Raw genomic sequence first — 24,423 nt, 5'->3', positions numbered from 1 at the left:
AATGCCAACATCAAAGAGCAGAACGTTTAGCCCTAAAATACTTCATGCTATTAACTCTACACAATATAAAGAGCAATGACACTTTCCCCGCTTCATTATCAGTTAAGCTGCAATATAAAAAATTAGAACTAAGGGTGAAATTTTGATCTCAGCTACACAAGGGAATATTTGGAGTAATTCCACAGGAGATCCACAGAGACACATCATTAGAGTATTGGCTCTGAAATATTAGCATCCAATTCCTCATTTCACAGCCATGATTAGAGGCTCTATGAACTTAAATAGACTCTTTAGCAAAGTAAATGACATTTCTCTGCATAAGCATCAGGGTTTACTGGCTCTGAATCTGGTCTGCTGACTCAGCCACTACTGCCTGATAGGAGCTTGGGTGCTATGATAAAAAATTAGCTCTTCATGATGCATTAGGAAATAGGACTCTCAAAAATAAAAAAGAAATGCTTAGGTGACAGACAGACAGAAAAGGTTAAAAGGAGAGACGGTAAACAGATCTGTCAGCAGATATGAGATGGCAGATACAGAAATTGAAGGGTCTGCTGCTGCAAAAACATACACACGAGAAATAATCCCAGATGCAAAGAATAATTGTGTACAACGAGCTGTTGAAATGCATGTAAGAGTTTAGAAGGGGTCCTACTTAAAAGGGAAAGCTAAGAATCAGAGTGACAGGACCTCATCCCTAGTCTTAAACCCACTTAAGAGGAAGTGAGATCTGTCTTAAAAATTCTGAAAAATACACTAACAGACTAGAAGAGTGGTTAAAAGGAGACTTAGTTACATGTACATATGTGTGTGCACATACTCATCTGTGTGTATGCCTGTGTGTGCCTGCCTCTCCCTCTCTTTTTCTTTCCCTATGCCTTTATACATCAGAAACCAGATGGAAGTAAGATATGAGACATCCCACTCTGCACTTCTAAGATTTCTTGAGTTAACATTGGAAAAATGCCAAATATTCTGTGAATATTTTCCCTTAAGGTTTTCTGTGTTTCTGCATATGTGGATTCTCTTGTGTCTGGTACATGATTTAGCTCGTTCAGTCAGTGGTCCGTTGACTTCAGGTAAGAGCTTAAGATTTCTACCTCTCTGTCAAACATAGTTAAAACTGTTCAAAAACTGCTGACAGAGGAAAAGAAGCTGGAGTAAAATCTTGCAGAGATGTACATTTAGTGCACTCAAAAAGCTTTGTATGCTTAGAAACTTTAGTTAAAATTAACTTTTCTTAATTAGTATTAATATTAAAGTGGCCAGAGACATACAAGTTATGACACTTGCTGTGAAAATTTAAATGAAAAGCATCAAGTCAGGGAGTTTAAACTACAGCTATCATTAAAGTCTGATTTATTTTGTGTGCTGCCAACATAAAAAGACTACCTTATGGAAACATAAAGAGCAGCTTGTTGTAAGCTCGAATTTAGGACATTTATATTGGTTCCACAATAAGAAGATTTCTGTGTCATTACCATGAGCATAATTTAGTTGTATTATGTTCACATGTAGCCACCATTATGTAACACTTAGCTCAGACAAATGGCTCTGTTCTTGATCTTCCTTATTCTACTGTAGTTAATGACCAAATATTGTTAAAAATTGGGACACTAATTATCTGATGTCGACATGTTATGGATAATTAAGAATTGCTCACTCTGAAGCCATGCTAATTGTTTTTCACAGGTCTCCTTCTCTCGTCCTTGCGTCCTCAACAAAGCAAGCTACAGGTTTATACGTACATCTCTGTCACGTACTTTGTCACAGAACATACATCATCCTTTCTAGCTCATCCCCGATTAATTTTGCTGGCTTGCAGCAATTATCTCTTCCTTTGTGACTGACCTCCTGGTAAATGGAGTGCATGATCGCTGGACAATTTTTTCCTGCGTATTTTACCACTTAATTGATCCTTGTTGGCCGACCATAAAAGAATACACTAAATTTAAGTCATAAAATGGTTGAAGTTGAGAGAAAGTGGTAACCATGTTTTAGCAATTGTAGTTGACAGCTGTAAAAATCAGATCTTGATAATGTTCTCTCATTTACCCTATTACTTGGATCAGTTGGTTAAAGCTGTTAATGATCCTCTTGGATCAATGTCGTTTGCTTGTAGCTATAATTTACTGCATTGGTGGATTAGTACAGATGTTTTCATAGATAGCTCTGCATCATTCCACCAGATTGCTGTCTGCATCAAATTTGCTTCCATTCATCACTAACGAAGCAAAGAAAAAGATAATCAGCATCTCCTATCTTCACATTAACTATTGAACTTGGGATAACACTTTTATTGTTGTCAATTTGCAGCCTTCAACCATGGCTTCCTCAGTAAATTGCCCTATGAGTTTTCTCTAGAAATAGAATCAATTATATATATTTTGACTATTACGGGGAAAGACTACAGAAATGCTTAGCTGTAAAAAACAATTCATATGCCAAAGAGTAGTAGATATAACTGTTTAATTATGAATATGCCCTCTGGAGTCAGGGCTGTTTCTATCATACACAAAGCAGAAGAAACTACATAGGACAGCAATATAACAGAGCTGCCAAAAATTATCCAGACTATTAATTATCCAGACTGTTCCAGCACCTGAAAAATCTGCTGCCACCCATGGAGTTGTCATAGTGGATAAGTCAGCAAAGGCTAGAGCTATTACGGAAGATGTCTCCCTTTCTTATTACCCCACTAGCACCAGAAAGATGAAGTTCTTCACAGACATTGGTTGTCTTCAACCTTTCCTGCCAGAGGTGAACCATTTACTCCTGGGCCATTAATACTCCCTCAACTGCCAGAAGGTCATGAGCCAGAAGAGGAAGATTTGTATTTTTCAACTGAGGGCTTGTTTAACCAAACCTCTGTTTTTCCTTCTAAAAAAGCAGTCTTGCTGGCACATGCAACAAATATTATAAAAGTAATATAGTATCTATAAGTATCTGGAATAAAATCTGTTCCAAAAGAGCAGCAGCATAATCAGTAAGTATTTCTACGGAAAATATCTATAAAAAAGAAAAACAGAAAATTCTGGACAAATCTACATGGCATCTTTTTCTAGACAATTAATTATGAGAGTGAACTACATCTGTAAATGGTGGAATTGAACTTTGCTTTAAAAAAGCTCTAGATTCAAGACATTTTTTATGTGGTCTTGTAGTGCATTTTTGGCATACTAACTCACTAGCTGTGATAGACTCATCGTGAAGGTCTTCTAGCTATTCAATAGGCACTAGTGTGAGCAATCTTTCCCATCTAGAGTTGTGCATTTAGTTATTCTACTATTTAAGCTTAATGAAGAAACTTCTCTAGTTCTTCCTCTATATGCTACCTGCTCTCTTCTAAAGCTTTCCACAGGTGTCATTACAGTAGGTTGACTTCATGACAAGCTGTCATCAAAAGCTTCACTATATAGAGATGATCCAGTCCAAGAATTTTTTCATTTACTACATACAACCTCAACTAGGATTTCACTTCTGGTAGCACTTACACACTTGCAATAGTGCCTTTCAGCAGTGATGCTCATTTCTCATTGAAAAAAACATCTGAGCACTTAAAAGGTTTAGTTCGTTCTAATGACATTATGAATTCTTCAAAAGGTCTGAAACAAACAAACATTGAGTTCAGAATTCCTACTGATGATGTTCAGTACTTATTTAGATCCTGCATCCAGTCACCATATTACAGTTACCAGGAAGAAGAAAAAGGAAGATCTGGAGATATAGTTCTGCTGTGGAATTGTTCTTTCTTCAAGTTAATTAGCTACTCTAGACTGTGTATCACCATGTATAAATGTATCAAGTGATTTCTTGCCTTTGTACTGCAGCTCTCTTGAAAGTCTTTGACATTGCTTGGGTCTTCACAGAACTATGTAGTAAAGTTCCCAAAAAGATTTAATAAAGCTCAAAGAGCTGTTATTTAGTTTCTACTCTGTTGAAAAAGACTTGTGGTCATGAGAAATAATCTAAGTATGGATGAAGTGAAAGAAGAAACCAGACATATCTACAAGGGTCTAAAAACCCACCCTGAGAGTGTCACAAGTAGAGCTCTTGAATTTTACAGACCTTTTGGGGGATTGGTCAGAGTGTAATATTAACACACACACTGCTTTTCAAGATCAGGATTAGTTTTTCATCACTGCTTTTATGAACACAATTTAACTCATAAACGTTAAGGAGATATATGGCCCAGTTTTTACCTTTTAAAAAAGGGGCTCCTAGTCATTTGTGTGACATTAGTAGACCAATCCCTCCTTTCTGTGGCTAAATTGTACTTTACATCAATCACTTTCTTCCTCAAATACATAGTTTTTTTTATTGTGGGGCTGGTGAAAGTATGCTTGAGTACTGTGCATTCGACCACAGTGACATAACCTGCTATTTCCATAGCTCAGTGCACCGGGAAGTCAATAGCCCTGCAGCTGTCATGCTTCTCTGAGCAGGTTGCTACCAAACATTTAACATACATAGCTTAATTGGACCATTTCTAATTCAGGGCTTTGGTTCTGTGAAGGTGAAGCTTTATCTTTATGTGTAGTTACCCTATAGAGTAGCTTCCCACTCTTCTTACCTCTAAATATTGTAAAATTCACACAATTGTTACTAGAAAAAAAGTTTGTTAGCAAAAATTATTATATCTATTTCTAAAAAGCTTTTATGGTAGAGCTGGATAGGAAAGAGTTCTGATATCCATTTGAGGGGAAAAAAAGTATTTTTGGTGTACTTTAAAAAAAAGTTCAGATTACATTCAGCTACAAGCTGATGCACAAAAACCTGATACAGTCAGACTCAAAATGTGATACGAAGTTAAAATTTCTTTTCAAGATGACAGAGCACCCATCGCTTTTGTTCCTGCGTGTTCTGATAGAGCACAAGGTTCAAATCCTGCTCCTATTGAAGTCAATGACAAAACTTCCATTGACTTCAGCGGTGCAGGATCAGACCCTAAGCAATACAGCTAACATCTGCTTGCTTTCTTTCTCTCTTATCTTTCAGTGAAAAATATTGGAACAAATAGAACTAAATATTAGAAAAAAAAAAAAGGAATTAATATCAATAACTATTCTATGGTAAGTTTTCACATGAAACATATTGTTTGTCGTTTCAAATTTTTTTTGTATGTGTATATAAAACGTTATCAAAACTGTTAAATATATATGACATACCATATTATATCCTACATTGATGTTTCCTGCTTTGTGAAAATCCTAAAGAAAAATCTAACATCTAATAATCTTACTACAATAATGCTGTAGACTAGCAATTCTGCAGTATCTCTATAACCTTGTGGATTTCACAACATTAAATGTGACCTGATACAATCAGTGAATGAACAAACTGGTTTCCTTGATCTGATGGTATTTGCTATACAGAGACTGGAATTCTTATCAAGCTTTTATCCATCAGTTTAATTCAGGCATAAATTCAGTTATCGCCTCCTGTAAAAATATCTGTGATATTAGTTCAGGGTAATGTGATTGCAGATCAATAGGCAGCCTTAACTCCACAGAAATAACGCAATCCATTTTTTCAATGTAATGAGAAGACACCTAAAAAAGTAGAAGAATAATAACTATCATATGTAACTAATTTCTACTCCAATTTTTCCCTTTTTAGTTGGTCGCCATGGAGTTTAGAACACTTACAGAGCTATCCTGTCTGCCTACTGGTTTAGGAAAAAGCTTTAAAATATTAAAATATATTAAAATATATCTTAAATATCATTAGAATAACACAAGAATCCATATAGCTCCCATTAAACAAAATAAGCAAAGAGGTAACCCAAAATACAGTCATCATCACATATATATTTCTAAAAACCACAGTTTAATGAAAATGTTTAGTGAATATTAGTTTTGAGACATGACTTTTCATAAAATAATTCCCCCAGCTCAACAGGTGGAATGCATTTGGTAAAAGAAAAACATTATTTTTATTATCTGATTTCTTTTTACATAAAGCATTGCTTTTAACATATATATACACATTTACATATATATACATATATATACATTTACATATATATACATATATATACATTTACATATATATACATTTACATATATATATATATACACATATATATGATGTAGCCATATCAATGGGAAAACATTTGGAGGTTAGAAGATGAATCATAGCTTAAAAAGCAAAATCACTAGCAGGAAATATCAAATGAAACCTATAGCTAAAGGAAGTCCACTGAAATGGGAAAACATAGAAGAAATGTTTAGCTGACCACTGAAGCTGTTTGTAATAAGCTGTCATGTATCACCAGAGGTGAACATTAGATGGAAGATGTAGATGAAGGTAGATTAAAACAACTTGGTGGCAGCATGGGAAGAAGCCATAATGGCCTGGGGAAAGGAGAGAAGTGAGAATAGGACTAGAATGCTGAGGTCATAGTGACTGGGAAAGCCGCAGGCATCAATCTTCTTGATCACTGCCTCTGCTGGGGGACAGTTCATTGCTGAAGAAAAGTCAGGTTTAAGTGAGACTGACAGGGAACAGGAAACAAATAGATGTCAACAGTGCAAAGACTATGAAAGAGGAGACTTTAAAAAATGAGCAGGGATAATTGAGAGCTGGGGAAAAAAGCAAAAAGAAAAAAGTGAAAAATTATGATCAGCAAGAACGAAAGGAGAATGTAGCATATGGGAGAAAGCAAAGTATCTCCTCTGTTTACAAAGATTTCAGAATTACCTAAGAAAGGCAGAACCCACCTCACACATTTACATTTTTGCATTAAACCACTTCCTGTCATGTAAATCAGTGGTGCTGCTGCTAATAGTCATGATTTATAGCACGTAATGTTTTCTCAGTTCAGGTTGCTGGGATAATGCCATTTTGAAAATATCTGTTTCCTTTTTTTTTTTTTTAACTGTGAATTTTGGGATCTGTTGTTTGTAGGAAATGGTCTGAAAATTGAACTCTCAGATGTAAAAATGGAATAGCAAATTAACATATATAAATTGTCACTAAAAGAGAATGGGTTTAGAGAGTAAGCCTTGATTATGGAACTGAATCAGGGTTTTTTAACCACTTCCAGTTGTCAGCATTAAGTGCATATGAAGGCACAGCATGACCTAAGAGTGCTGTGGGGCACCTTTCTCTTGCTGTGAAGAAGCAGCAAGCATTAGCAAGTGCTCCCTGCACAAGAGCAGTTTAGGAACAGTTACTGTCATTACATTTTAACTTCTGTTTGTCATGTTAGGTTACAGTAATAAGACATTATGAGTGCTCCCTTAGATATGATTTTTTTTTTTCCCCAACAACTAACTAAAACTAACTAAAACTGGCTCGGGACACATACTAAAATTTTCTCAAATCCTAATAAATGTTGGGATTCGTCCCAAATATCTTAATTTTTATCAAAGTCGGGGTACGTTGGGTGTATATCACCCTTTACCAGAGATTAGTCCATTGCCCACTGAGATAAATTCCAGAGGAAGGATGTAGAAATATAGTTTTAAAAGCATACTATATTTGCAAAAGTGTCAACAGAAAAATTATGAAACTGTTATTGAAACATATCATTTGTAAAATATTTGAAAATGTACAAATGTTGAAATATGACAAATATTCACCTGCTGGGAAACCTATCCAATTTCCATTCACCTTTTGAGTGTTGCATGGAAAAAAATGTAAAATTTGGAAAGGTATTTGATGGCTCAAAAGGAACTACCAGTACAACCAAAAGGTGACTTTCTTATTAGGGAAGTGGTAAATTTTCTCTTTGGTAAACAAACGTTCAGTAAGCTTGCAAAGGTTGTGCTTGTCAGCTGTTCGCCAGGTGCAGCTCTTCAGCACATTCATTTATTGTAACTGAAGCTTAGTCACATTTAAATCTGAATTCTACAAGGATGCAGGGATTCACATAGATCAGCTTGCAGTACTGGGATGACATCCTGTGTTCTTTATATGGTGCTGGATAGGCAAGATATGAAGCAAAATGGTTTACTCCTGGGGGACTTACTGTACTTAATCTTGTCAAAAAAACAGAAAACAAAGCAAACCCAAAAGCCTCATGGTTCTTGGCTGAAGCAAAAAATTATGCCATATGACAACTGATAGCCTAGTCACAAAGTCTTTTTAAAACAAGGAATGAATAGCAATGTGTCATACATATATATATATAAGCAATGTGAATGATACCTACCCACTTGCAGTCATTTTATTGTGTTATTTCCACAAATATAAATAGGCTTTTATTCACCACCTGGTTCTTTTATGTGACATGCTCTCTTTGTCTCATCAAAGCTTGTTATATGTGGGTGAAGAAACATTGAATATATTCCATATTCCCATTCTTTTATCAATAATATCCTGTTATCATTTCACAATGATTTGAATTCTATGACTATAGCCACAAAGGAGCAATTCAATTAAACCAAAACTACAAAGGAAAAATCTCATTGCAATCCTCTGTGCAACTGGTGAACCCAGTAATTGTATATAGCCACCTATTGTGCTAGCATAATAACATGTGAAGAAGGTTTAGTTAGACACATTTACACACATAAAAAGCAATATGGTCATAGAAAAAGTCAATTTTGCCAAAAGTATAGAATAGTCACACAGTAACAAATGAGAGCTGCATGAATCCTAGTTTACTTAGCTATAAATAAATCCAACACTTCTTTCTCTCCATGGTAAAATAAAATAGGAGCACAGAAGCATAACAGTCTCCTTTGAGCAACCAGTCTCTTTCTGTTCAATTACAGTCATCAATCTGTTCCACCTAAAATATTTTCCTCCTTGAGAAACCAAAGAAATCAGTATTAAGATCCAAAACATGCTGTTGCAAAAATAATATAAAAGAGGTCTTTCCTTTTGGTAAATGCATTTGTTCTGAAAGCCTGTATTTTCTTTAATGCAAATTTTGTAATTCAGTTAAAAAAAAAAAAAGAAAAAAGAAAAAAGAAAAAAAGCTGCATTTATGTGACACTTAGAATCAGAAAATCTTTAAGACCTTGGAAAGGAGAAGTGAGGGTTACCCTCATTTTACAGACAGAGAAAACTGCAACAAAGAGCTTAAAGCCATTTTTTTTTCCAAACTCTGTCTCCTACATATATTCCTTTTAGATGCCCAATTGGAAGCCTTTAAATCCTGATATTCAGAAGTGCTAAACAGACAAAGCTTCAGTTGTATGAGTACTCTTTCTCTCAACAATGACAAATCCTGGGAAATGCTTGTCCGTGCATAATCCCACAGTAAACTGGAGAGCAAGGAAGGAACAGTCAGGTCTCCTGCTTCCTGCTGCATGATCTTACAAAACTTACCTAGGAGGTTGAAGAATTTTTCCATTACTTGAAATCTTTAGGTAAAGTCTAGATGTTGTCTCTAATATATACAGAGGCTATAGTTTCACTTATATCTCTGGTCTTGGTGTGAGGATCATTTCACAAAATCATATCGCTTGTGTTACTTATACCATAGCACAGGATAACCATATTATATCTTCTGACCTAATAAAACTCCTGTAAATCTATGACTATGAGAACACAAGATAATAAACTGTAATGAATTCTTGGGGAAAACACAACAAAGTTGTGATTAAGGCTTTTATATCTTGCTGAGATGTGATACTAGCCACCAAATTGCGCTGTTTCTTACTCTACTCTGTGTGCCACTGAACCATCAAAGCACATAAAGCCAATTTGATTTAGTTAAATAGGAAAAAGTCCAAATCCTCTTCCTCATGTGGTAGTTCTGTACAGTCATCTACAGAGAGCAGTACACTGTCCACCTGCACACATTTGAAGAATTACAGAGAATTATTTTAAAGATGAAAAATCAAGGTGCCAAAATAATATAATATGTGGTGCAAAAATAGTTTCAGGGTAATTTTTCTGTGCTCAGAATCTCATCATAAACTTCAAGAACTGAATGAGCACAGAGACCAATCCTTTCAGTCACAGAGATGGTTCCAAAATAATATAAAATGTGCATTTGGAATCCAGGAAAGCACTATGGGGAGATTAAATATCCCATAAATATTCCAGCCTAACTTTAACAACCATATAAACTGTCCTAGTTTTGGGGAGAGGGAGGAAAGGTTTTGAACTCAATTTCTTGTCCTTTTTTTTTTTCCTGAGATGACCATCTTCAAAGTACAAAATAACAACAGTTTTTCCTGTTTGCTCATTGACCCTGTATAGCAATTTTTTTTCATAGCATTACTGTAGGGGATCATTTCTACCACACTAAAAAAAATTCCATGATCACAGACATTGAAATTTCCTCCAAGATGTAAGTATGTAGTATCCTTTAAAACATTAGTTAGCTGATTTTATAGGAAGGATCACACCAGTTATTCACTTCATGTTTTCTTTTAAGGCATTTCTTCAGAAGTCAGATCTTGCAAGTAATGTTCAGTTTAAGACCTTTTGTCCAAAGTATAAAAGGTTAGTTTTACTATCCCCTCATAAAGCCCACAGCACACTATTGCCTATAATTTTATCAACAAGCAACTCACCATTTCAGAAATCTAAATCACATTTTTTTTCATTCAGCTGCAGACAACTAAAGCCCATTTTCCCCCTGGGGTGATATGCTAGTTTGATTTTATTTTCCCTGACATTTCACCTGTCAGATTATGATAAATAGAAGAAACAAAGAATAATCATCACATTCTCACTGTATCTCATAATCAAATATCTGGAAATACAAGATAAATCAGAAACATTATCCTGAGGGAAAACATTAACACTGAAAACACCATCAGATATCCAAATCATCTTCCAGTGACCTAGGACTCCCAAATGTATTCAAACAGTTCAGAAAGGAAGACTGCATAGGACTGTCACATCTACTTTTTTTATCTTCAAATACTAGGGAATGACCTACAATGAAGTAAGCAGACAAAAGAAAGTTATAGAGTTAATAAATTCTATCTAATAACAAAGCTGTGTATCTTCTTTAAGTCTTTTCATCAATGCTTTCTGAAAGCAATCCTGAGGCCAAGAATCAGGATGGGTTATCGTGAAATAGTATAAACTCAAATTAACTAGTTGGCAAGGTGAAAAGATTAATGAGACAGAACACACCAAACGTGATCCTGATTTACTGCATCTGTACTTTGCATGTTCCAAATTTCTCTCAATCTCACAGTGTTGAGATTCATAAGTGATGAAAACTTACCTGCCTGGCCGGTGGTAATACTGACAGCCGCAAAAAGCCTCTGGGAACGACTCAAGTCAGAAACCCCATTCACAGCTTCAACTTCAAACGTGTAGTTAGCATGAGCTAGCAGGTCCATGACAGTGACATAGTTATCTACTAATCCAGTTTGCTGGGGCATATATCCAATGTTACTCCCACAGGGAACACACTCGCCCTGCTCCCAGCTGCACCTCTTGCACAAAATGCGGTAGGTCACATCACTTCTTCCCCCATTGTCAGCAGGAGGACTCCACTCCAAACTCACGGTAGTCTGGTTGATATTGAAAATTAGGTTCTGTGGTGCAGATGGAGGTCCTACATTACACACAAAAAAGTGTAGGGTAATTACACAAAACCACAGTGGGACACATAGCCAGCATTTTAATTACTGAGACAGAAAACAGTTGAAGCATTTTTCTCCACATAAACATTTCATTATTTTTATTACAAGCTGCATAAAAGCTTCCTTGAACTCATTTGGTAAGAGCTTTATTTATTTTCCATTAAGGCATCAGAATAACAATTGTCTGTATATTTACTGCTACTGACTTTAGCCGTTTCTCCACTGTGCAATTAAAAGGAATGGTTAATGCACATTAAAGGTTCTGGTTTATAGTTTTCCCCAATATGGGATTTGTTCATCTCTTCTAAACATACTGCACAAGCTGCATCTAGTCCTTTGTTATCAGCTCTGATATGATTTACAGAGATATTTGGTGCTGCTTTGGATTTCGGAGACTTCTACTATTTAAACCAGCAATCTGTGCAGGTCAGTCTATTTGCAGTTAGAAGGTCAAGTCAGATCCAATTGCAGTTCAATCAAAGCACAGATCCACAGGTTACTTTTCATTTTTCACATTACTAATTTTGGTATTGCATCACATAAAGCACACTGTCTACAACAATTTTATGGTCATGGGAAAATTGTGCCTGTATTCTATCTATTACAATAAGTTACGCACTTATGCAACATGCAGTGTTTTCCAATGCTATATCAAGCAAACATGAAAATTGTATTTATGCTGATTCCATATTCACTGTCGACTTTTTTTCCCCTCTGCTTTTCAATTTCATTTACTGTTGCAAAGGTACTTTTCAAACACAGGAAAAGCCAGACAAAACTACTCGCTGCAAGTCACTGCACCTGGTTGGTTAAGCAACGTCCCTTACTATTAAATTCATGACTCACTCACTTGTGCATGCGACATATGGTGGATCAGAAGGTGCTCTATAATAGCTATCTTCACAGTCGCATCTTGAAGATCCTTCCTTGTCAGAGAAGCTGTGAGTAGGGCAGCGGGAGCACTGCAGATCTTGTGAGGAGGATTTGTAGAACCCACGGCCACAAGCTAAGGCAGAACAAAACAAATTAAGGTTCAGATTTGCAAGGACTTCTATTCTGATCTTTTTTTGCTTCTGTTACATGAGGTACATATTCATGTAAACATCTGTACTGCCCATTCTGTTACATTGCCTCAAGCAAGACATTATGCTAACAATTATTTTTTCTTCAGATGATGCTGCTAATGATTTTGTGGCATTTTTTATGAGTTCAAGTATATCCTACATATACCTCAACAGCTGGCACTACAGCATTTTAAAACAGAGGGTTGCATAAATACAGCAAGCACCTGTTTTTCACCAAAGAAGAGTACAATAATGGTATGAAACACCTGGATGCCTGAAATAGGCCTAAACAAGGAAAAACCAGTCTTGAGATCTGATCTAAGGCCACTGAAGTGTTTCTGGTATCTGAACTAGTTGTTTTGGAATTAATGGAGCAAAACATTTTCTTCCCTGATCTGAGAAACCCAAATAAGCTGTAAGCCACCAGCAAAACCCTGATTCTGAGGAAAAGAAGGAGATGTGACCACTTGTTGGAACAATGACTCTGGTAGGAACAAACAGAAAGAGGAGAGCAGACAGCATAAACTGCACAATAGGTTTTTCCAGTTTCACAGAAAGACACAAGTAGGTTGAAATTAATTTATTAAAACTTTCAAGAAATAGATAAAAGGTAGACAATTGGAAATATTCACATAAGTTGACTTCTTACTTTAGTAAGCCTGCTGTGAACCCATGAAAGTGAAAAAATGTGCTGTGTTTTAACACTGATGTTCAGACATACTTCTTGCAGTTCCCAAGGTATAAACATCCATAAAACACATCTACCATGATACTTACAAACAACCTGAGCACTGCAAGCTAGACAGCCAGCTTAAGAATGTATAAACTATAAGGACTGTAGGGAATGAGGAAGAGGGAAGTGGGGATCAGACAACTCTAAAGAGATTAAGACTGACGTTATGGGCAAACTTACAAACACTGTCAACATTCAAAGCAAAATACAGAAGTCCTCCAGAAATTTCTAATAAAATAGAGGGTTTTTCAACACACGATTTTACTCTTTTTTTTTTCCAACCCCAACAGACAGTCTAACCTTCTTAAGCCATCACCTGTATGCAAAGAAAAGGGACAGCAGGTGAAACTTAGTACTGGGTATCAAAATATTAAAGCTAGTTAAATAGTCATTCTGAGTTCAGAGAGAAAGAATTTACTTTGGTTATATTCATATTTGCTTGGATATTTTCTCAGAACAGAAATGCAAAGTATCAAAAGACACTGATATTTGGAACAGTTATTTCAGTTGTCTGGTACTGCAGTGACGGAAAGAGCGTGAAAACAATGAGCTTCATCCAAATCTCACTAAGTCAATGAGGAGAACCTTTGACTTTCACAGCCTCTGGACTGGACTCATAGTGTAATTACAGCAACATGATTACTATCAACCTGATTAATTTTATGTAATCAAAAAAAAAAAAAAAGGAGGCAATACTTAAGAAAACAGTAGATTGAAGTTGATGAATTACGTAAATCAGTACTGTATCACACGAGTATCAACCAATAGGAAACACCAGCACTCTATTACTCTATCTACTAACTTTTTAAAGAAAAATATGCTTAAAGGACATAAATTGCCATAACATTTAGAGTTTGTTGTGCTGAAAAAAAAATAGTGGATGGAAGCTAAATTATCTGCAAAGCAAATTAGCATGCAAAGCTTGTATCCTTTGACTTTGACAAAGGGGCATGAGTTTGCATTAGAAGAAAATCTAGTCCTTCTTGCAAAATATGCTATAGTTTGATTCTACCACAGTAGCTGTTATATATGTTATTTAAAAAAGAAGACAGAAAGAATTTTGGAGAAGCACTTCAGATAAACATGACCTGTGAATTCATAGTTGTGGCAAATTCAACTTGGAATTATCCTTTTACACCTTCATTCAATATTGTTTCAGAATTTCCTGACCAAAGAGCATAAAAGCTGAACTGATTTGTATGTATGAACTTAAGACGTATTTAAACTTCTGTCTGCTTTTTCAGTACTTGCAATTGAAATGTAGCTAAAATTACCAAATAACAGTTTCCTGCCTTTCTTAAATAGTCATATTCCTCCCATACCAAACAAAACACTGGACAAAAACACAGGATCTTCCAACATGTAGTCCTCTGCAAAGCAAAGAGCAACTCAAAAGGCAACGATCCCCACTGTTTTTCCAGTCTGTCCTTCTCAGCAGGGAACATTACACAGCAAAGATGCAGACAGTAAGATTTCAGACAGAAATAACAAAACGTAAACAGAAAACTCCTTTTCATTTTTTTTTCCTGATGACTTGATCAAGACATTTATATGCTTAGTCAATCACTATTTAAAGTAAGTGTGCATTTCTTACTAGAATTCAAAGGATCTGAATATCTCTGACTAGTTTACACGACTGAAAGCCAATTATTCTTCTGTACAGCTTACCACAGGCAGCAGTTTCAGGCATTCATACCACGCTACCATTCCATTAGCTTTTTGTCCACTAAGAGGCTTGTGACGACATTTAATAACCATCCCTTCAACTTATAAATCCCCGAGATATAAAGGGCAGAATATTCCAGCACTGATATTTTTAAAAGTATGAAAATAGCACTTTTAAAAAGGATTTTTAAAAACTCCAGAGTTCTTTAGAAAGGAGACTACACAGGCCTACTCACTATAATTAAAAGTACTAATTGGAGGAATACAACTAAATTATTCTCCTATCCATCTTCATAAAATTAAATTTATCATAAAAAAATGGATTTTTCAGCCTAGCAGTGGAATTCTTCTATTGCTCAAAAATTGGGGACCTATGGATCCTTATCTGTTTTTGACGTATATCATTGTCCTTGCAAAGAAACTTACAACTGAAAACTCTACCAAGACAGTGTTGCACAGACCACTTATGAAGGTATGAGAACTCGACAGTAAGTTATACAGATCACAGATGGAAATGAATCATTCAAAAATACTAGTCTGACTGGGTTTTTCCCCTCCCTTTTGTCCTATCTTTCCAAATTGCCACAGTGGATTTTTTTTTATTCAAGTAATTTTGAAATATTGTTTCCTTCTATGGTATTTTAATTCCACATATTTTGATCCAATTTAGTTCTTCATGTAATATTTTTAAGATTACAGAGACATGTTGTATAAAATCCCCACTGCTACCACCTCTATAAGAGACGTTAAAAAAATGCCAAAACCACACATATTAGCCAAACATCAATCTCTGTACATCAAGCTCTGTACATTCAAATCTAAAGGTATAAAAAAAGGCACTGTTCCACAAAAGTATCTCATGGCAAAGCTTGAGGCAACTCAAATGACATTTGATCCCATACATTTTAATATTCCCATTAATTAGTGCAGGAGAGTACTCATCAGCAGCACTCCTTCCCTATAAAGAGAGCCTATATTGTAAATCAAGGCACAGAACTCAAGCAATGATAGAAGACATGCAGGAAGGTATAACTGGTGAGGCAGCACACTGATGTAGTTCTAATCCTCATTATTGCTGATTCGAGCAAAATGTGAACTCATTTATGTTCCTCAGGCAAGTTAAGATCTAGGAGTAGTTTTGCAACTGAAGAACTTCTGGGGTACTGGAAACGACAAGGCAGGAGTGGGGAGAAAGGGAAGAAAGCCAGCACAAAGTACAATTTCCTTCTATTCAATGTCTTGTGTCATTTACAGCTGCTAATTTAAAAGAACAGCTCTTCCCCGACAAAGCTCCCGTTTTGTTCAAACAGCTGCTCCAAAGTCTTACATGTTACTGACAGCACAAAGACACAGAATAGCACCTACCAGCCTGACCTCAACCAGTCTTCAAACAACACAAGAATTAGTTTTTAATTCTTTCCCCATATATTACAAAATCAATACAGGAGAAAGTTTTGCTTCAGCCAAGGCACATTCTTTGCTGAATATCTTAGCCTCACAATCATTAGGGACTGTCCATTGGTGACCCTCCCAGGGCTGACCAGCACCTTGGATTTATTCACTTGTCTGCAATAGCCATGGCTGCTCCTCAGAGCAAATCTTCCCACCTCCACTGCAAAGCAAAGACATTTCTCCTGTTGGGAAGCTGGCAGAGTTCCACTGTAAAATACAAAGATCATACAAACAAACTCTCTTGGATGAGAGAGTTTCCTTATGCCATGGAGCTGCAGTTTGAAACTCAGCAGGGCATTGCCGTTTCATAATTAAACTTTCTTGCCTGGAAGACCTAAATAAAGTGGTACACTATCCTGGCTGAACGCCGTGAAAGGCCCTGGTGAAGATCACACTAGCGGTCCTTCTTGGGCTTTCTTGGACTAAGTTGCTTTCTTCTTGTACATCTTGTACATCTTGTACATCCAGTGGCACTCAGCCGTAACAAGGACGTGGGGGTGACAGCAGAGCCTGGCACACGGCTGGGCAGTTGCAGCATCAGTGCACGGTACCTGCTTGAGTACACGTCCAGCATATGCCACTGCAGTCTGTGCATTCACAAACATTTTTAGCCGGTATGTCTGGTATCCTTTAAGGGTCTATACAAGTACTGTAAATAATGGAATATTGCAAAGCCAAAAGTAAATATTGAGGAATTAACGCACCCTACTAAGAACTATGATGCCACATTCATGGCACAAGAAGGCATAAGCTGCTGACTGCAGCTTATGGAGAAAAACAGCAGCTGTGAGCTCATCCCATGCTTTAGCAGCCTGGTAGAGATCAAATAATGTACATTTTTATTTTCATATTTATAAAAAAACAAATTCAAAGAACCTCTGGAGAAGAGAATTGAGGCAGATGTAGAGAGCAATAAACAGCAGTCTGGAGTCCCACTTGTGTGACAGGAGAAAAGGGACGTGGTAAGTCCTGTTCGTTTTTATGTCACTATAAACACTATGAGACTCCTTTTGCACCTAGGAGAGCTAGGGAACTTAAACTGGGCGTGATGATGGAAATATGGTGAGGGTTATAAGTGACATATGTAACAAGTGATGTTTATAAAACCAAAGGAGAAATAATAAACAGTTATAGGGCAGTGACGCACTAATCAAGAAAATGCTTTGCTGCTACAATAATGCAAATTTAAAAAAAAAAAAAATCTCTATTTGTAGAAGTACAAGGTTTCCCATGTGGCACATCAGCTTAAGACTTACAGGGCACACAATTGTTTCAGCATATTAGACACCTGATTGAACATGGGTTTTGATAATAATTTTTGAGTTTATATGAAAATAATGAAATGTAATGAGTTGCAAAGAGGTGACTGCACTAATTACTGTTTGATCCTGTTATAAAAAGGAGACTTGTGTAAAAGGAGAAAAATACTGTGCTAGCAGAATGGGAGAGCTTGTCTGTTTATTCTGATTTGCTTGCCACTCCCTGAGTTTGCCATCACTAGTAAGACTTAGTGGTGTATGACACAATTTCATGCAAACTTAAGGAGATGAAACTAACATTTAAAATACAAAACTTTTTCAAAGCCAGTGTCAAAGGAGTAATCACAGTGTTTCAATGACACTAGTATTACTTATGAACTTGGGGTACCAGGCTGATCCCACTGAGGACCATTGTAAATTGACTGTCTGTCTTGGGAGAGCTCAGGTTTTCCCCTGGGTTCCTCCCTTCTCTTTACATGAATAAATTGACTATATATTAAAGTGATCCTATACATTGAACTTTTTTCTACAAGCACTGGTTAGAATTTGTTTTATATCTGTGAGAGCCTAACTCTCCATTCCTGTGATTTGTTATCAACTCCCTGTCTTTCTACCCTCCCCAAGCCTGAGAAAATAAAAGACAATTCAGCTAGCGCTCTTCTCACAGAAATTACGTATATACACAAAAAGTGTGTGCAGATGTTTCCTGGATGAAGTTATGCAGCTGCAAAGACTTTATTAATTATAAAATGCAAAATGGATTGTTCTGTAATTGAAACTCTCTGGGGATCTGATACATTTGAAAATTAACATACATATATGTATGGTCAGGACCTAGATGGATGCTGTTAGATTATTTATTACCGATGGATATTTTAGCTAATGCAGAAAAAAGAGATGGTCTTTCTCCACTAGAGCTTTCAAATTCTTGCTTCATATTACTGTCTGTGGTTCCATAACTCAGGACTAAAAGCACAGCTTGCAGAAACAGTACTCCCACTGCTAGTGTTGCTGACCTCATCTACGATGGACAGGTCTAGAATCTTTATTTTAATCCTATTGACAGTGCCTCAGTGGGAGTAATTATAACAGTCGGCCACAAATCCAGACCTCCTGTCACTGATATATTAGTTTTTTTCACAACGAAAATGAGCAGCAGGCAAGGAGGATAAAAGCAACATGGGGTAGTGATTATAATAAAATTTGTCAACCCCATTCTGTATTAACCTGCTACAAACACATGACAATTTGGCATGGGAAACATCAGAAATACAAAAGGTTTAATCTTTCACAGCATCAAAATTAAAATTTTGAAAATCATTTGGGTTGTATTGTTCTCTTAAGAGATACTTTGCTGGTAGATTACAACGTCAGCCGCACGCACTTTTTAGCCAAAGTCTCTGAACAGTTTAGATAAACTGAAAGCAGACCATTATAAAACAATTCCCAACTGTGGATTTCAATGTGAAATATTAGACATAAGAAATCCAGTAACAAAAAGAGACTTCATAACCTCTGATCCTCTTCTCCAATAATTTGTGTATGTTCAACTCGTGACTATGTTTGAAACTGTAAATTATTTTTATAGTGAAAGATGGCATCTGTTATGCCTTCTCTGGCACCTAATATATATTGTTTTATAAGGAGCTTAGACTGTAGTATTTTATTTGTCTAACTACTATGCAATGCTAAATGTCTAACTTAAAAAGAAGTTTATTTTAGCTTGATTTTTAAACTGTGATAGCATCTAAAGATTATTCATGTTTCAACCAAGGAATTATGTTGTATGATTTAGCCAGAGTAAACTCAAGACCCTTAACAATGCCTCAGCTATAGTGTGAATGACATATCTAAACAGGGCTGTCCCATGGCTGCATACCATCATTCACTGAATGTTTGTTGTTGCCTGTCAGGAATCTCTCAGACTTCGTATTCATTTCCCAAGTTTACTATGCCCTTGTTGTCCAAAATCCTGCTAATGTCTTTTGAGAAGTGTTCATGTACTGTGGGTCACAAAAACAGATCCAGAAAGAGAACGCTTGCTGAGTAATAGTAACCTGTTCTAATTTTTCACTGAATGAAGTGAAAGCTTCGCCTCCCTACAAATCCTCTTAAAAAAGAAAACTAAACCCCAAAAGTGAGCATGTAATCACATGGGCCTTTTTACCTAGTTACAAAGAAACATAGACATAAAAAACTACACTGCTGTTTTCCTGGCTAATTTATACACAAGGACAAGGTAATCAGATTGAAGAACATATCCTACAAATCAAAGAATACCCAATGTCACTATACCATAACAGCAAAATTACTTTGAATCTAATCATTCTAAATGAGTACATAAAAGACTACATTTAAATGGCAATTAGAGACACTCTAGTACATTCTGAGGAGAATTAATTAACTGGGGAAGCTAAAAGTTGTGCATTGAGGCTATGACATGATGTTTCTCTAAATTTTCAGTTTACAAGGATAAGGCATGTGCCTCTGTCATGGTTAAAGTAGGTTTTGTATTTCATTCCCTCTTTCCAACATTGTTTTGGAGAATCTGTTCCTTTAAGAGCAAACACCTCACCACAGCTGGGCAAGGGGTGAGCAGGAAGGAGTGAGCACTGCTATTCGCAGCTGCTGGGGCAGAAGTAGATCTCTCTCCATCTTGGACCACAGCTCTGTCTGGCAGGGAAGAGAGAGAGAAGGAGAGAGACTCACTGACTGTCAGAGCCACCACTACACTGGCACCTTCCCCTGCACCCTTGCCAGGGACTTCTTGAAAGGGAGCTGCCCAGGAGCATGGCAGAAAAATGAAAGGCGAAAAGATACTCTGGGGAAAAAAAAAGATATTTCTGGCTTTCCTGTTCATTCTTTGCCTATTTTTTCCCCTTTTCTTGCTATGCCCTTCCCTCAAGATTAGGTTTGCAAGGTACTCAAGTAGCTCCTGCACAGAATTGAATGACAGTTCAACTCATTAGCCAGCTTGGGAGCAAATGCTCCACACTTTGCAGGACGTGGTGTAGGTTCAACATGAAAAAAATGAATCCATTCTCGAAGTTTTGTCAGCAGTAGAAATTTTATCTGTCTTTTTCAGAAGGTTCTCAACTAGTCAGAGAATTAACAAAAAAATGCACCTGATTTTCTCATAGCTTCTGAATCTTTAGGTTTTAGTTATTGCTCTTTCCTCTTTTATTGACTTGAAAATATTTAATTATAAACTTTTTTACATTTTTTCTAAAAAATCTGTTAAACCAACATTGACTAATTATTCAGCAAGTCTAAGATTATGAACTAACTGGTGTTATGGAAGTTACGATGGTCTGATAGGAAAGTTACGTGATTATCTAACTGAGCAGGATGATCAGCAGAGAACAGGCAAGTGCTTCATCAAAAAGAAACTGGCTATGCAAACTACAATATAAGTGGTGGTTTTTTTCTAAACAGATGTATGAAAAATTTATGCTAAATTTGCCACATTCTTATAATAATTTTTTTGTTGTTGGGGTTTTTTTTACTTTTACATAATTCAACTCAGCCACAAGGAAAAAAAACAACAAACCCACTGGTAATAAAATGCATACAATAGGTTGTTTTAATGATTTTTTTCTTTAACTTTTTTGCTTCCTTATTTGTGGGGTATAGGTCAAACAATAAAGTATCAAGAAAATCCTTATAGCCTACAATGTAGCCAGCTTGCTAGCTTATACAGTTTGCTTATACAATAAACATCTTAAATAATAAACATCTTTCTGAGTTCATAAGGGACTTTTCACTAAACTTCTCTGATGTCACACACGTTCTGTACAGCCATACATTGTCCATACATAAATGAACACTTTGAGGTTCTTTGTGATTGACAGCATGCCTTAGGTAAGTTTTCCTGTTGTTATGTAAAGAGAATGAAAAACATCAAAAAAAGGTCCAAGCAAATGAAAATAATGACATTTGGGAAGGGGAGGGGCATATATTTAGTGTTTCTTTGTTTTCTAAATAAAAATACAATATAATCTGACCACTGACAAATCATTTGGAAAATAATTTAAAAAAAAAAATTTGAAAAAACATCTTTGAATTTAAAGCCAGCAAGATTCCCATGATCTTCTTGGTCTTCTTACCTGAACTGCCAATGTAGCAAAGGCCTTTGGATTTAATGAAGAAATTTTAACCTCTAGCACTGTGTTCAGTTCTGGGCCACTCTCTAAAAGAAAGACATTAAGGTGCTGAAGCGTGTCCAGAGATGGACACGGAGCTGGTTAAACAGTTTGGAGCACAAGTCCTGTGAGGAGTAGCTGAGGGAGCTGCAGTTGCTTAAGCTGGAGTAAAGGAGAGACCTTATCACTCTACAGAGGAAGTTGTAAGGAGGTGGGAGTTGGTCTCTTGTCCTAAACAACAAGCAACACGACAAGAGGAAATTGCCTTGAGGTGCACCAGGGTGGGTTTAGTTTGGCTATTAGAAAAAATTTCTTCACTGAAAGGGTTGTCAAGCATTGGAATAGGCTGCTCAGGGAAGTGCTTGAGTCATCATCCATGGAGGTATATAAAAGATGTATAGATGTGGCAATTAGGGACGTGGTTAAATGGCAGACTTAGCCTTATTGGGTTAATGACTGGAGTTGTTGATCTTAAAGGTGTTTTCCAACCTAAATGATTACATGATTCTATGATACTAAAGGTAGAAATGTACAGTGGAATCTGAAAAAACTCAGTACGAGGTAGGATCTTTTTTTTTCTTTTCCTGATTTTTTTTAAGCAACTCCATTATTTTAGAATCTTTTAGCCTCATTACCTCAAATCAAACAAAGTTGATCACTGTTTAAATAGCAACCTTATTACACAGAACCACTGCAACACAACTAAAATATCACAACTTCTGACGTGAGAATCTCTAATGCCTACTAAGCCCCCCAAAGGCTCTCATTTCCCTCGCCAAATGAACAGCCATAGTCTTGTCAGAGTCCTCTAATCAGAGAGTCACTGTGTTTTCTCACCAGACCTTACAGAAACACTTTACAAATATCTGAAAAACTCTCACTCCCTGGCTACCCTTATTTTCCCTTTGTGGCAGCAACACTGAGAACCTTCCAGGAGAAGAAATATAAAGTGGTGAAGGGAAGACTTGTGATGATAGCTTTTCTTATGGAGTTGCTTCTAAATTAACATCAGAGAAATAGCCGAAATAGGGGTAACTTTTGGTCTGTTATTGGCATATGTCAGCCAGGTCTGCCAGTAAAGTAGATCTAAGTTTGAAGAGATCAAAGTTTCCAACTTGCCTCTCATCCTTCAGAGTCATTCCTCAAAGGATGAGTCTGGCGGCTGTGGGGGACAGATGGCTTATGTTGTCCTAGGAAGAGCAGATGCCTGCAGCTAGGCACTTCTCAGGCTGTCCACAGATTGGACTTGCCCCTTTACAACTTTCCAGGAGAATTGACCTACCTGTCTGACTCCAACCATGGGCAAGTATGGGTGAGTCAATGTTGCCTCAGGCCAGCTGGAGGATACCAGGCCAAGTTTTCCTTCCCAGAATGCCATGAACTTCACCTAATGCTTGCCTCTAAAAGCCTAGACACACAGACTGTCTGTTTTTTGCTCAAAGGCTCAACACTGATGTCCAAAATACAACGTAGACACACCTAAGCTGACAAAGCAGCTCCCCAACAGCAATCTACTTCTGCAAAATATAAAGATTACTTTATTGTACAGGCATGATCATTCATACGTCACTAAAGCCTTATTTACAAAAGCTTGTGCCATACTACTCTAAAACTAAATTTTGTGCTGTTTGTTTTACAGGCTCCTCAATCCAGTTTACCCTACAGCCACTTAGCATCTCTGAAGGTACTAACAGAGGAGCAGGGGCCTGTGAAATTGTGGAAACACTCCTTCCAGCAACAATGTTTAAACAATGAATTAATAACATGTAAAGTTAGTAAAACTATAACCTGAGTAGCTTCTTGTACTTCTGTAGAGAGAACAATTTGATCATTCTGTCTATCTTTATTCCATAGATTCCCTCTTCACATAGATGATTCCCTCCTGATGCCCCAAAATCCTGTTCTATAACTGTCCAGGTACAAATATAATAGAAGAGTTTCCTATGAGGGCCTCACATAAACTGAAATCATTTTGGTCCATGTGAAATAATGAAGGTGCCTAGGGGGAATCTCAGATCTCTCTCAGATCTCATGGTTCATGGATAAACTTCTCTGTAAAGCACATGGTGCAAATGGATCTATTCTATTTCCTCCTGAAGCTTTGAGACAATCACCTTGATGTGGATATTTAATTTAATGTAACTGTAATTGGCTGGCAAGAAATAAATCTGAAGGGCTTACTCATAAAATAGAACAGAAGCAGGCATCTCCTATAAGCTTTCCAATTGAAATGAAATTAAAATAACTTAATAACACATTTTTGTTTCCTTTGGACAATGACCTACTATTACTATACCAGGCCTCAACCCAGAAGAAATTTTTCACAGGTTTCTGTAACACATTCCTAAAGGCCATCATTATACAGCAGGCAAATCCATCCAAACAAAAGACCAGCTTCCAAGAACCTGCAAGGGAGAAATGACTCTGCTTCTTCACAACAGTGCTATAGAATCTAAAAATATCTTTACTTGCATATCCTGGTCTCAGATATTCCTACATTTAATGCTGATTGTCCTACTTAAAAAAATATGCTCGTGCCTTTGAATCCATTGTGATGCTTTTGAAGGAACTTTAATGCAAAAAAGCAACTGTTCTCCACAG

The 24,423-nt window shown here is 36.6% G+C and overlaps 1 protein-coding gene across 6 annotated transcripts in view; it reads right to left on the bottom strand.

Annotated features, from left to right (window-relative positions):
• EPHA7 (EPH receptor A7) overlaps nt 1–24,423 on the bottom strand; it is a 195,701-nt gene that overhangs the window by 128,601 nt on the left and 42,677 nt on the right. For all 6 annotated transcript variants that reach the window (XM_050316510.1, XM_050316511.1, XM_050316513.1 and 3 more), the window contains exons 4-5: nt 12,358–12,513; nt 11,144–11,479 (exon numbers count right to left, since the gene is read on the bottom strand). In XM_050316510.1, coding sequence (XP_050172467.1) covers nt 11,144–11,479; nt 12,358–12,513 — 492 coding nt within the window. The remainder of the gene's footprint in view (nt 1–11,143; nt 11,480–12,357; nt 12,514–24,423) is intronic.

Source organism: Myiozetetes cayanensis, unplaced genomic scaffold (genome assembly GCF_022539395.1).
Source record: "Myiozetetes cayanensis isolate MyiCay16 unplaced genomic scaffold, myiCay2020 scf2-11, whole genome shotgun sequence".
Lineage (NCBI taxonomy): Eukaryota > Metazoa > Chordata > Aves > Passeriformes > Tyrannidae > Myiozetetes > Myiozetetes cayanensis.
Note: the sequence above shows the minus strand (reverse complement) of the source record. Positions and strands in the feature narration are given on the sequence as shown.